The sequence below is a fragment of the Triticum urartu genome, chromosome 3A, assembly GCF_056163025.1.
Source record: "Triticum urartu cultivar PI428250 chromosome 3A, HENAU_Tu73, whole genome shotgun sequence".
Classification (NCBI taxonomy): Eukaryota; Viridiplantae; Streptophyta; class Magnoliopsida; order Poales; family Poaceae; genus Triticum; species Triticum urartu.
Window position 1 is genome coordinate 10,656,218 of NC_141875.1, and position 13,834 is coordinate 10,670,051.

At 45.5% G+C, this 13,834-nt stretch overlaps 1 protein-coding gene and 2 pseudogenes across 5 annotated transcripts; all 3 read left to right on the forward strand.

The window, feature by feature from the left end:
- Positions 1–2,118: 2,118 nt before the first annotated feature.
- Positions 2,119–10,209, forward strand: LOC125542342 (DNA glycosylase/AP lyase ROS1). 5 transcript variants are annotated; one of them, XR_007297892.2, is made up of 17 exons: positions 2,119–2,304; positions 2,404–3,330; positions 3,941–4,031; positions 4,145–4,706; positions 5,474–5,553; positions 5,873–5,957; positions 6,050–6,135; positions 6,214–6,282; positions 6,372–6,408; positions 6,492–6,574; positions 7,155–7,592; positions 7,681–7,717; positions 7,826–7,897; positions 9,038–9,103; positions 9,209–9,313; positions 9,391–9,429; positions 9,797–10,209. XR_007297892.2 is itself a non-coding variant. In XM_048705335.2 (17 exons), the coding sequence occupies exons 1-17, from the start codon at positions 2,283–2,285 to the stop codon at positions 9,955–9,957; spliced, it is 2,970 nt and encodes a 989-aa protein (XP_048561292.2). In that variant the 5' UTR covers positions 2,119–2,282; the 3' UTR covers positions 9,958–10,209. The 5 variants fall into 5 exon arrangements, 2 of the variants coding, with proteins under 2 accessions (XP_048561292.2, XP_048561293.2); XM_048705335.2 differs by having other exon boundaries at positions 9,199–9,313; XR_015617938.1 differs by lacking the exon at positions 9,797–10,209 and having other exon boundaries at positions 7,155–7,479; positions 9,199–9,313; positions 9,391–9,416.
- Positions 10,210–10,332: 123 nt separating this feature from the next.
- LOC125546456 (E3 ubiquitin-protein ligase EL5-like) lies at positions 10,333–11,238 on the forward strand (annotated as a pseudogene).
- A 918-nt stretch (positions 11,239–12,156) lies between these two features.
- LOC125527207 (E3 ubiquitin-protein ligase EL5-like) lies at positions 12,157–13,318 on the forward strand (annotated as a pseudogene).
- Positions 13,319–13,834: the final 516 nt, after the last annotated feature.

The window sequence follows — 13,834 nt, forward strand, 5'->3', positions numbered from 1 at the left end:
TAAAAATCATCGCCAAAGATGAAGACCAGGGGGGCCACACCCTTGTCATGAGGGTGGGGGCGCCCCCTACCTCGTGGGCCCCCTGAAGACCCCCCGACTCCAACTCCAACTCTATATAACTGCTTTCGGGGAGAAAAAAATAGGAGAGAAGAAATCATCGCATTTTACGATACGGAGCCGCCGCCAAGCCCTAAAACCTCTCGGGAGGGCTGATCGGGAGTCCGTTCGGGGCTCCGGAGAGGGGGATTCGTCATCATCAACCATCCTCCATCACCAATTTCATGATGCTCACCGCCGTGCGTGAGTAATTCCATCGTAGGCTTGCTGGACGGTGATGGGTTGGATGAGATTTATCATGTAATCGAGTTAGTTTTGTTAGGGTTTGATCCCTAGTATCCACTATGTTCTGAGATTGATATTGTTATGACTTTGCTATGCTTAATGCTTGTCACTAGGGCCCGAGTGCCATGATTTCATATTTGAACCTATTATGTTTTCATCAATATATGAGAGTCCTTGAACCTATCTTGCAAGTCTATACTCACCTATTATGTGTTATGGTCCGTTAACCCCGAAGTGACAATAATCGGGATACTTACCGGTGATGACCGTAGTTTGAGGAGTTCATGTATTCACTATGTGCTAATGCTTTGTTCCGGTTCTATATTAAAAGGAGGCCTTAATATCCCTTAGTTTCCATTAGGACCCCGCTGCCACGGGAGGGTAGGACAAAAGATGTCATGCAAGTTCTTTTCCATAAGCACGTATGACTATATTCGGAATACATGCCTAGATTACATTGACGAATTGGAGCTAGTTCTGTGTCGCCCTATGTTATGACTGTTACATGATGAACCACATCCGGCATAATTATCCATCATTGATCCGATGCCTACGAGCTTTCCATATACTCGTTTACGCTTATTTACTTTCGCGTTGCTATTGTTACAATCACTACATAATATCAAAAACATTACTTTGCTTTCATTACTCTTTTGTTACCGTTACCATCACTATCATATTACTTTGCTATTAAACACTTTGCTGCAGATACTAAGTTTCCAGGTGTGGTTGAATTGACAACTCAGCTGCTAATACTTGAGAATATTCTTTGGCTCCCCTTGTGTTGAATCAATAAATTTGGGTTGAATACTCTACCCTCGAAAGTTGTTGCGATCCGCTATACTTGTGGGTTATCAGGGCCATCGTAGCACACGCGTGCCTAGCGAGCCCGGGCAAGTGCCCAGGGTCGCCAGGTGGTGCCTCCGCCACTGCAAGTGAGTGAGCCTAGTCGGTTGTGTATTACGTACGCGAGAGAGAGTGTGGTTAGGCATCATTGAGTTGATTGATTTCGTCCTCCTCTGTATCCACCTCTGTAACTTCTTCTTCTTCTTCTTACCCAAGTTCCCCTCCCTGAATTCAAAATATTTGCATCGAATCTCAAGTCCCTAGGTTCGCCTATTGCAAGGATATGACATTTTGCCACCTAGTAAAAAAAGGAGAACCGGGATTCCATCCCAAGTCTCCCGACTGGAGCTTGAAGTGCTAGTTAATGAGGTGGGTGAGTTGTGCATGAATATGTCGCATTCACGCGTTGTAGCAAACAAGTTTCAAAAGCCAACACGTCATTCATTAGGAGTATACCTGGCCATGGGCAGACCGGCCCAGACGGCCCGAGCCGAAAATCTTATGCCGGGCGGGCCTGATCATGCCATCGGGCTGGGCTCAGCCGTTGAAAATTGAGCCCGCCGTGCAGGCCGGGCTGGGCTCGGGCTTGTGGAAAAGAAGATTTTAGCCGTAGTCAGGTCGGGTCGACTAGGCCATGTCGGGTTTTTTCGGGCTTATGCCGAGCTTGGGACCGGTTTATTAGAGCTGACGACCGGGCCGTGCTCGGGCCTGGGTTTAAGCACCCGGCTTTTTTTGGCCCGGGCCGGCCCGGCCTAACATATGGCCAGGTATAATTGAGAGGATGTGTAAATCAGATGTTCGCCAGATATCTATTTTCGAAAGAATATGAAAAGTTTCCTTGGTGAAAAAATGTGTATGACTAAGGTTTTGTATTGTGGGGCCATAGTCACAGAGTCTAAAAAATTATTCTTTTCACGAGAAGAGTCCTAGCAGGATTCTAACAGAAGGTAAGATTTTCAGTTATAAACTCTTTGTTTATTTAGGAGATTTTCTAGCAAAGCGGATATCCCATTGTCCCTGCTGCTGCCTTCCCAAGCTGCTCCTGCCTGCGCCGCAAGAGCGGAGCCGCCGCCCGCCCCGCCCCGCCGGCAACGATGGAGGCAAGACCAGATCTTGGTGAGTGCATGCTGCCTAATCCCTTCTTCTTCATCGAATCTGAGGTTTGGGGCCGTCAATCTCTGCGAATTTCTGATTCCACTGTCTCTGCTGGACCAGGGCCTGGACTGCTCATGCCGCCGGCGACCCCCGACAATGGCCGGCGGCCGCCGTTCGATTCCTCCACGGATGGCCCCTCCTCTTGCTCTGCTGCGGTCGCCCCCGCGTCGGCTGATTTGGGGGTGTTTGATAAGCACGGCTTCATCTACCTCAGGCCCCCCATTGGGGAACAGCCTCGATCTGTACCCGGCGCCACTGATGGCTGCGCAGCCACCGCGCAGACCTCCGATTCCTCCGACGAGATTGCGCCGCCAGGGGCTGGTTCCGCCACTGGCGCTGCCACTCCTATCCTCATCCCCACCCCGGAGAAAGAGGAGAGCACCCATTGGAGGCCAAGAAAGAAGTCCACCAAGGGGGTGCCTCGGCTGAAGGTGATGAAGGATAAACACCCCAAGCCCGCCCGCACCACGCCGGCCAAGCCTCACAAGACGCCGGCGAAAACAAAGGACGGCGGCGCTGGATCTGTTGGAGATGGCACTGATGATAAGCTATCCAAGCGCAAGTTAGACTTCGATCTGGAAGTCATTATGGGGAGTTTCGGCAGGGCCAAGCTGATGGCCAATCTGAGGCTCCTTGCAGAGGTTAACAATATTTCAAGTGGGACGAAGACGAAGAAAAAGAAAGCAAGTGGTGACTGGGCTGTCGTTCCTTACCAGAATGCTGCTCCGACTGATGCATCATGCTCTGCTTTGGTCCCATTTGGGGGTTTGGGTCCCCATGGAAATCACTCGAATCAAGTGCGGCCCAAGGTGCTAGGCCTCGATGTTGAGACATTGCGAGTGTGTGGCGTTCTGACCAAGTGGGAAGAGATTGACAGTGAAAGTTTCGAAGGGGTTGATATCGGCAGCGGGCCTGGATGGGCTAAAACTCGGCGGGATTATAAAAAGCTTGTGGATTCGTTTATTGCGACCATAAAGGATTTATTCGGTAATGATCCTGGCTCATTCTCTTCTCTCTGTCTTCATTTCTGCAGCGTGCAATAAGGAAAAGAAGATGACATATTAAGTGAAATGCACTTCCATGCCAAAGTGGAAAATAAATACATGAAAAGTAAGAAGCGTAGCATTGCCTTTGATAAAACCTGAAGCTTTTCTCACAAAAAATAAAAAACTTGAAGTTTTGAAAACTCCTACAGACATATCAGGTGAGTCAGGTCAGCCATTAGTCACATGATGTCTTCTGTGGAGAAACAATTTAATCGATAGTTTATTAGTGTCTATACATTGGGTAGTTCAATGGAGAAACAAAAATAATCTGGCATTAGGTATTTGATAGTGGCACTTGGTTCCAGTTTTTCTCTCATGCAGGCAAAAGCGTAGGACTTTGAACAATGTTGTACCTGTTGCTAATTAGTACCGAGTTCCAAAAAAAAACAGGTGAAAATGAATATTTCGTGATATATAATGAGCAGTATAGCCCTTGCATCCACAGTAAACATGTGGATGATGGATCAAATAAGTTTTTTACAACCCTCTGCTTATATATGAAATACACAAGTTCACATTGGATTCTAAGTTTTGAACTGCTTTTGTGTCAGGTCCCAGAGAATATTCTCGATGGGGAGGATCCGTAATTGATTCTGTGGTTGGTACTTTCCTGACACAAAATGTTGCTGACCATTTATCAAGGTAATATAGTAGAGAATGTGGTCTTTGCTTGCATGCTTTTGCTGGCACTGATAAACATTTTTTGAACATCATATGCACTTTTGATTACTAATTGTTTTTGTATGAACATACAGCAATGCTTTTATGATTCTGGCAGCAAAATTTCCTATGAATAAGAGGAAGGGTAATGCTGAAGAATGTTCATATGTACCTCCGTCAACAGTTGACATCAAAGAAAACTTGAATTTGACTAAAGCACCTGATGCTGGTGATTCTACCAATTCAGTTTTTACCAATCCCATTGATTGCGAGGAAGTTGGTTATGGTGAGGAGGTAAAAGGAAACTATGGTCAAGACTACAATACAATTATGGAGAAGTTCCTAGCTATTATAAAAGAGAAAGACATCTCTACTTGGGAGAAGGATGATCTTTTGAACTTAGTCAAGGATAAATCTGGAAAACCAATATGCACTGAAAACACCTTAAGAAAGTTCATAGCCACGCTGCGGGTGGAAGATACTGCTCACTGGGATAAGTTACGGGATGAAGCATATAGAAAAGGATATGATAACGGAAGCAAAACTAGAATAACTGACAAAGTAAACTGGGAAGCTGTACAGCAGGCCTCATTTGTTGACGTTGCAAAGTGCATTGCAGGCAGGGGACAACATTACCTTCTGGCATTGCGGATACAGGTATGTGATCACGGGATACACTGTCTTACTTAACTCTATAATACGGCCCCAACATTTCTGTACCAAGAATGTGTTTCTAAATACCTTCCTCCTGAAAAAAATGAATGTTCTCATCTTTTGTACTCCCTCCTATCCATAATAACTGTCGCAGTTTTGAACTAAGGTTGAACTAACCTTGGTTCAAAACTGTGACACTTATTTTGGATCGGAGGGAGTAACAAAATCTATGTAAGCAGACTTTCATATATTTTGTAGTGTCAAAAAACATCTTACATTATGGGACGGAGGGAGTAGTCAGTAATATGTTTGATTACCAAGTTGTTTGTTGTTCTGTAACATCTACTTTGGAATATTGAAATTTTCGGCTCGGCTAAGAAGAAAATGATGGAAGTATGAACTGTCAGCTACATTGGAATTCTTTATTTTCCATGCAATTAATGTATTGTCCGATTCACGCAATCACTACTTGTATAGTACTCCCTCCGTCCCATAATGTAAGACGTTTTTTCACACTATTTTTAACAGCGGTTTTGAGTGAAACATCATTTTATTATTTGACTAATATCCATACTCCCATCACTAGTAACATATTTTGACCGAATCACGCAATCACTACTTGTATAGCATTTTTTTAACAGCAGTTTTGAGTGAACCATCATTTTATTATTTAACTAATATTCATATTCCCACCACTAGCAACATATTTCTTCAATTTTTGTTTTCTGCATTTTACGGAAGAGCTGAAAGTATTATTTGACCTTCTACAGGCATTTCTCACGCGCATAAAGAAAGATCATGGAAGCTTTGACCTGGATTGGCTTAGATGTCTACCACGAGAAAGCGCAAAGTATGGCCATATATTTCACAAAACATATGCTGCAGTTAGTTACATCACCATTTTAGTGTTCTTTGTTTTAATGGTGCTGAACTATCAAGAAATAGCTACATAACGATATTGTCCCTATTTTTAGATGTTCAATTTTCTTGCATTTATAAATAAATATAAACATGCAGCAATTTACTCTCAGAAACTTTAGTAGACTTGTGGTAGGGAACTGCTAGCAGGCTGGATAAAATAAGAAACTAATATTTGTTCAGAGCTACATAAAATCTGCATGCTCAGTGGAATTATATCACTCATATCTTGTTTTTTTTCTGGGCATTAGAAAATACCTACTCAGCATAAATGGACTTGGAGCTAAAAGTGTCGACTGCATACGTCTTTTGTCACTGGAGCATAAAGCATTCCCAGTAAGTTATTTTTTGTTTCTTAAAAACAAATCAAATCCTGTCAGGTGAATGCATTTTAAATCAAAGCTGTGATCGCGCTCCACTCCTTCCAGGTTGATGTCAATGTAGCTCGCATAGTCACAAGGCTACAATGGGTTGAACTGCAATGCTGTTCTGAGGAGTTTCATTCGGTTGACCTGTAAGATTTTTTGCACCTGAATATGTGAATAACTATGATTGACAACCCTGTTCTTATGCCTACTTTCCTTTCTTGAAGATATCCACTCATGCAGGATGTGCAGAGTTACTTATGGCCTCGACTATGTACTATTGACAAAGAAAAATTGTAAGTCCTGATCATTCGAAATGTATCGACATTCTTTTTGTAACTTCTAGATTTTAGTAGACACATCTGACGAATATGTAAAATAATAGGTATGAACTACACTGTCTCATGATAACTTTTGGAAAGGTATTTGCTATCACAAAAGTGATTAATAAAATTTATGATAGTTTAGCTACAAATGTTTTATGGTGGATGCTTCCATTATGCAGGTAATTTGCACAAAAGTAGATCCAAATTGCAATGCTTGCCCATTCCGTGGGGACTGCAGGTACTACAAAAGTAAACTTACCAGGTATGTTCACATGTTGCAAAGTTATTTACTTGAGCTTATTTCAGCAACACACCGAGATATTGTTATTATGGTACGTAGTGAACTCTTGCAACCACAACAACTAAGCCTTTAGTCCCAATCAAGTTGGGGTAGGCTAGAGCTGAAATCCTTAAGATCTTGAAACCAACTTATGGTTCTGGCACGTGGATACTAACTCGCACCCCTGTCCATGGCTAGTTCTTTGGTGATATTCCAGTCCTTCAGATCCCTGTTTGCGGACTCCTCCCATGTCAAGTTTTGTCTACCATTTTTTGCGGATGTTGTTTAAATTTGAGTAGCTGCCATTGAACTAGGTAGTATTGTGACATAGGTGTTTATGTAGCTAACTATTATTGATATTCAAGTGCTATGTCTTTAACAAAGGATTGGCAATTACTCGTGAAGTAAAACCTTTTAGAAGGTGAAATATACAAATATGAGTACTCATATAAGATTTGTATCTTTCTTGTAGAGATGATATTTGCATGGTGAACTTTTTATTTCATTGATTTGGACTAATTTTAGAGTGAAGCACGGAACAATAACATTTGCTTGTTATCAGACCATTACTTCCTCCTGCAGAGGAGCATGCGCGTGGTGGTGAAGAGAAAACAAGTATGGTTACTTCTGCAAGACTGTTGTCAAGTGGTAGCTGCATGCCAAGTCCGCAAGTGTGTCATCATCAAATCGAAGAAAGCAGGAGTGCTGGCAGACAACCCTCCCGTAGCTGTGAGCCCATTATTGAGGTGCCACCAAGTCCCGAATATGAATATGAAGCACTTGATGAGCAAGAATATCCCAATGAAGATGATCTTGTTGATATTGAAGATATTATGTCAGGAGTACACTACGACATTGAAATAAATCTGTGTTCAAACAAGCCTATGGTGAGTAATTGCTCTTGGACACCAAATCGTGGAAAAGATTTGGTGTTGAGCAATTCACAACATACAAGCAGAAAATTGAAACACATAGGGCGTCTTAGGACAGAGCACCTTGCGTACGTATAACATACTTTCCTGATATATTGAGATTTTGTCCTGAGAAATCAGCAGCACCGCACTAAGATTACATGCTTGCTATTACAGGTTTGTGCTCCCAGACGATCATTTATACTTGGATGAGGTATGTTTTATGCCATGACGATGCCTTAACTTTGTACTACAATTATGAGGATGTTTTACTTTACAATGACATGGACTAATAATTTTGACTGAATTTTGCGTCTTCCAGTTTGAAAAACGAGTTCCAGAAGATCCATCTCCTTATCTCCTGGTTCGTCATGGCAATAAAGGCACAATTCTTGTGAGTAACCACTTGCTCAGAGTGTACTTTACTTCTGTAAAATATTATGTAAACTTGATGTAAAACCACGACAAGAATTATGGAAAGGAGGGAGTATTATTTTTCTCAAGGAACAAGAGAGAGAGAGAGAGAGAGTCAAAAGTAAGTCAATAGATTAGGAGCATTGAGGTATGCAACTATGCATGAAGCAAAGTTGATACAACTAGCTAGAAATTATCTAAATCTTCCAATTCAGCTACTTTGCTGATCTTTAAGGGGCAATTCATAGTATATGATTCGGTTAGCTTTTGATGACGGTGACCAAAAAGTTATCCAAGTTGGAACCTATAGTTAACCAATTTTTGTTCTGTTTGTGTTACCATCCACCTTTATTAACAGAAGGCTGGGTAAATTCAATTGTCGAGATCTGTAAGAAACTAAAACGAGAGGTTCAGTCAGTTCAAATTATTTAGTTTCGTTACTTCCGTGCATCAACCATCTCATACTAAAAGCCGAGGAAAGGTGGGAAATATACAAATCACTCTCTCCAGCCCCAAGAGGTGGAACAAAAGTGGGCTAATTATTATTATTATTTTGAAATTTTGCCCAATTGTGTTGGCTCTAATACTTTATTGAGTTCTATGGATTATCAAGTTTTCTTAGAGATGCATGGACACAGCTAATTCCTGTTCAACTGCACTGCACGGTCACTTCTTACAACCTCCAACACTGTTGGAAGGGGCCTGTCGGAACAGTCGCCGCGGCCGATGCTGCGACCCACCGGCCAGCATTGCTCTAACTACCGGCTTCCCAGCCCATGGCGATCCAAATGTAGCACAATCTGAAATTCACTGCAACCTCTAATAAATTCTTGTCAGGCTTCTTTTTTGGCATTTGTATGAACTTATCGACAACCCTCATTATCTGAGAACAATGTTTTTTGCACTGTTATATTGTACTATTAAGGTATGCTCACTTTATAATGATTGTCATGTGGATTAATTTGGTTGTAATTATATGCGTCTCTCTGTGCCCTGCACCATGTAATTACAGTGCTTAGATTTGACCCGAATCAGACCTATGATATGAACCCTCCAGCAGATATTACAATGAGTAAACAAATTATCCTTATTTTTGATTGGTGCATACATGAACAAGCAGATACCCTGTCGAACAGCATCCAGAGGAAACTTTCCGTTGAACGGTACCTACTTTCAGGATCATGAGGTACGCAGACTCTGCTTGTTCTTGCGCTGTTAATTTCTGACAATCCTAGACCAAATTGTCTAGAGGCTAACTTTGTCAACTAAACCCCGTTATAGGTCTTTGCAGATGACTCGTCTAGCCGTCTTCCAATAGATATCGATGAACTTTTTCTTGAGGGACTGGAGAAGTGCATTGTATATTTTGGCTCATCAATACACTCTATTACTAAAGGTAGCTTACCATTGAACTGTAAATGTGTGGAAATGTTACTGTTGAGTGATATTAACTGGCGTACTAATCAATCTCAGGTCAAACAAGACAAGACATTGAAGACTGCTACAAGAAAGGTAAAGAGTGCTTGCCATTTTCTTCTCTTCTTCGTTAGTTTATTTGTCACTGATGGGCTAAGGATCTTCGGATATTGAAAAGGATGGACACTTTTGCTCTCATAAAATGCCTAACATGGACCATTGTGAGAAAAAAAAATCCTGCAAAAGCACAAGTGAAATGAGCGCCCCACTGACAGTTTTGGGGATGAAAGTTGCTCTGCAGAAGTAAAGAAGCTGAGATGCGAGGCAGTATAAATTTGCTAATAGACTAGCTTTGAAAGATCATTTGTGAATCACCCGCTACCCACAAATTAAGCTGCGATGCGATAGGTGACGCTTTTTCCTCATGCGATCGTATTTCATACTGTGCCGTGATCTCTTGCAGGATATGTGTGCATAAGAGGATTTGACCGGCGGACGAGATCCCCGAGGCGACTATGTGCCGCATTACATTACATCAATGAAAAGAAAGAGGACAGCAGCAAACAGAAGGAAGGCGCGGGGCTGGGGAAGAGTAACGAGCAGAAGGCGCCTTCGACAAATTAGATTAGATGTTACTCCCTCCGTCCCAAAATTCTTGTCTTAGATTTGTCTAAATACGGATGTATCAAGTCGGAGTACCTGACACCGATGGTAACTGGGGCGAAGCTAATGTGGTTAGTGTAGTTGTCTGCTTGTCTTTTAGTATAGGGCTAGTTAGAAATGTAGCTAGATGGAAGGGTTAGAGCGATTGCAGATGTAAATCATGATTTGTATTTTTATTAGGAAGAGTAAATAATGGTGAGCCCTTGCCAGTCATATATTATCTGTTTTCTCTGCCTTTGTATCTCCTTCCTTCATACTGCAAAACAAATCGAAGTTGTTGAAGCCGTTTATCTTCATGTTTGTCTGCAAATTTATCTTACTTGCCCCTTTCCAAATTACTTGAAGTTCTAGCTTTGTCCCAAGTTAAAATTATTCAAATCTCGCAAGTCTAGGTTTAATAGCCTTGTTCCAAACGAGGCATTCACGCACCATAATTATTAATCACCTAGCTTAAATGAAAATTTGAGTCTTGGAAGCATTCTCAAGCAAGGGATTAACGTTTCACCAAACGGCCATCTTCTTGCTGTTCATGACGTTGGCCCTCGCGCTCATCTTCCTCCACCACCACTACTTAAGCACCGACGCGGCGGCGCCCAGCGGTCGTCGTCGGGCGTGCGCGCGGAGCGCCCAGGCGGCGGCCCCGCCTCCCAGGGGCGTCAACCCGGAGCTGCTGCGGTCGCTGCCGGTCACGGTGTACCGCGGAAGACGTCGGAGTCGGATTGATGGACTGCGCGGTGTGCCTGGCCGGGCTCGACGACGGAGAGGACGCGAGGTTCCTGCCCGGGTGCGGCCACGGGTTCCACGCCCAGTGCGTCTGACAGGTGGCTGCCGTCCCACACCACCTGCCCGCTCTGCCGGGTCACCGTCGTCAGCAGGCCCGAGGCTTCGACGTCGACGGGTCTCCCTCCCGTACCGCCGGAGCCGGCCAACTACGCAGCGAACCTGCCGGCGAGTGTGCTGCTCGGGGTCTCAGACCAGGCCACGCTCCGCGCGGTGACTGTGGCCACCGACGGAGCGCTGGTGATCGACGTTCCGGAGTCAATGATGGTGGCGGCGACTCCGTGCGACGCGTCCAAGTCTCCGGGCGTGGCCGGCCTGAGGTCGGTGAAGAGGCTGTGGAGCTTCGGGAGGCAAGGGCCGTCGGGCTCCACCACACCCTGCGCTGGCGGCAGCGGAACGGCAGACGTAGAGCGGGGCATTGGCATCACCTGTGCAACCCCGAGATCCCCGGTGCAGCGTTAGGAATTGACACCGGCCAAATATCAGCTCGATCCAATGCCCAAGCTATGTACATATTTACACATGGAGGTATAGGACATAGCCACATAGACATTCTTTTGAACATTACTACTCAAATAGCTACGATGATTTTGAGGCGACTGGCTTGCCATGTCGCTGAGTTGATCTTCCGGGTGGCTACCTATTCCGGATCATCCATCTCCGGTAGCTTCTTGTACGGGTCCATGCGGCGGAGGTGTTGAAAAGGACGGGAATTGGGGTGGAGAACGGTGGGACGATTGCGGAGAGGGTGAAGAAAGGGGGCAAGGGGGCGAGTGCCGAGAAAACAGTGCGGGCCACTCCAATGCGCGGTCCACCTCCATTTTGGATTGGTCGGGGATGTCGGAGTCTTATGTGGCAGGTGTCCGGATTCCCGCAAAGCCCTTGTTTTGTTTCCGGTTTATTGAAAAACTTTCACCTGAACTGGTTTAGGATAAGTACTGACTGCACTGGATCACTTACAACGTCCGGACAACTCAGTCCAGATGTTTGTGAACGATTTAGGGGGTCATGCTGGAATGTGATGCTGCCGGTTTGCACCACGGGAGCGGGGATCTCCGGCGTCTTCCTCAAGATGAGTGGACTGGTCACGGTTCTGAATGAATCATACGCCAGTTGCAGCTTGGAAACTTGGACGAGCGAGGACCGGACCTCCTATGGAGAGGGCGACGTGCGGTAAAAACCTGCGAGCTCCCTGTTGCATGGACTGTTGACCCGTCGTCACGCATACGGATTGCTCCACTCGGACTGTTGACCCGTCGTCATGCGCGCGCCGATTCCAGCTTCTTTCTCCCCTCTTTCATCCATCCATGTCAACGACGCCCCCTCCCTGTCCCTCCGGGTCCGCATCCGCATGCATACATATACGAGTGACCTGGGGATGGAACGGACCGCATCTTCACTCACCCAGCCCACACGCATGTCATGGACCCGTTCCACGGCATGCTCATCGCGGCGGCCATCCTCGTGCTCTTCCTCATCTTCGTCGCCTTCCCGCTCAGCTTCTTCCTCCGCTACTACTTCAGCACCGGCGTCCCCGAGGTGCCCGCGCCGAGGGGCGTCGGCCCGGAGCTGCTGGGCTCGCTGCCGGTCACGGTGTACCGCACGGCGGACCACGTCGGGGTGGTGGAGTGCGCGGTGTGCCTGGCCGGGCTCCAGGACGGGGAGCAGGCGAGGTTCCTGCCCTGCTGCGGCCACGGGTTCCACGCCGGGTGCATCGGCGTGTGGCTGGCGTCCCGCTCCACCTGCCCGCTCTGCCGGGTCACCGTCGTCGGCAAGCTTCCGGACGCGCTTACATCGACGAGTCTCCCTCCCACACCGCAGGAGCCCGCGAATTACGCCGGGAACCTGCCGGCGAGTGTGCTGAACTGCTGATGCTCGGGGTTTCAGACCAGGCCACGCGCCGCGCGGTGACCGTGACCTCTGATGAAGAGGCCGCTTCGCCCTTGCAACGGCAGCGGTGCCGGTGATTGATATTCCGGGGTCAAGTCAAGGATGGTGGCGCGACGAGTCCAAGTCTCCGGGCATGTTCAAGAGGCTGTGGAGCTTCGATCGGGAGGCAAGAACCGTCGGCGTCCACTACGGCTTGCTCCGGCAGCAGTGGCATCGGAACAGGCAGCAGATGTAGAGCGGGTACCATCACCTGTGCTGTGCATGCAACCCCGAGAGCTCCGGTGTAGGTGAAGCATAGAGCCGGAATTGTTGCCGGATGTGCCGCCCAGAGATCAACTCCAATGCCGGAAAAAAATTATACGAGACCAGGTCTCACGGTTAGCAGGATGCTTTGTGATTTATGAATGCCACGTGTCATCCATTAGAATGGGTCTCGCCTGAGACCTGGTCTCATAGAATTCTTTTCCCTTCAATGCCCAAGCTCTGCACATTTTTGCATGCTGGTATATATGGGACATAGATATTCTTTTAAAGATTCAGTAACAGATATATACGCTATTCTCTGATAGATACTCGCCTAAGCAGCAAATTTGTAAAAGTTATTCTTCCAGCCCAAGAATTAGTAGTTCCATGCGTGTGTATGATCGTTTTACTCACTGGCCTTCTAGACCCTCTCACGTCATTTTTAGGACACGTCGCCTAGCGGCGGCAGTCATTTTCCAACGGCTCTGCTATGTGGAGGAATTTGATTTACCAATCAGCTGGCTCGAGCTCGGCATATGTGGCTAGGTGGTGGAGTATTTCGGATTCCTTTTATCTCATTATCCATGAATTTCGGAATCTATCTAATGTGTTCCATCAATGTTTTTATCTTCTATAAATGAAATGTTTTCAAAGTAATTTTTACAACAATTCCGCAAAGAGTCAGATATCTTTTTTTTATTTTAAATCATATTTGTTCAATTGTTTTAGTGGCATTTGAAAATTATTTTTACTTAACTTCTAAATTATTTCAGTAGTTTGAATTGGTCCAAAGAAGTGTTGTTGGCACATTTCTAGAATGGACCTCGGATGTTAAGACAAGCGCAACCAACAATCCATCTTGATAGTCTGACATATTTGCAATAAGACCTCATATTTCATCCAAGTCAAAACATCGTAATGAAAC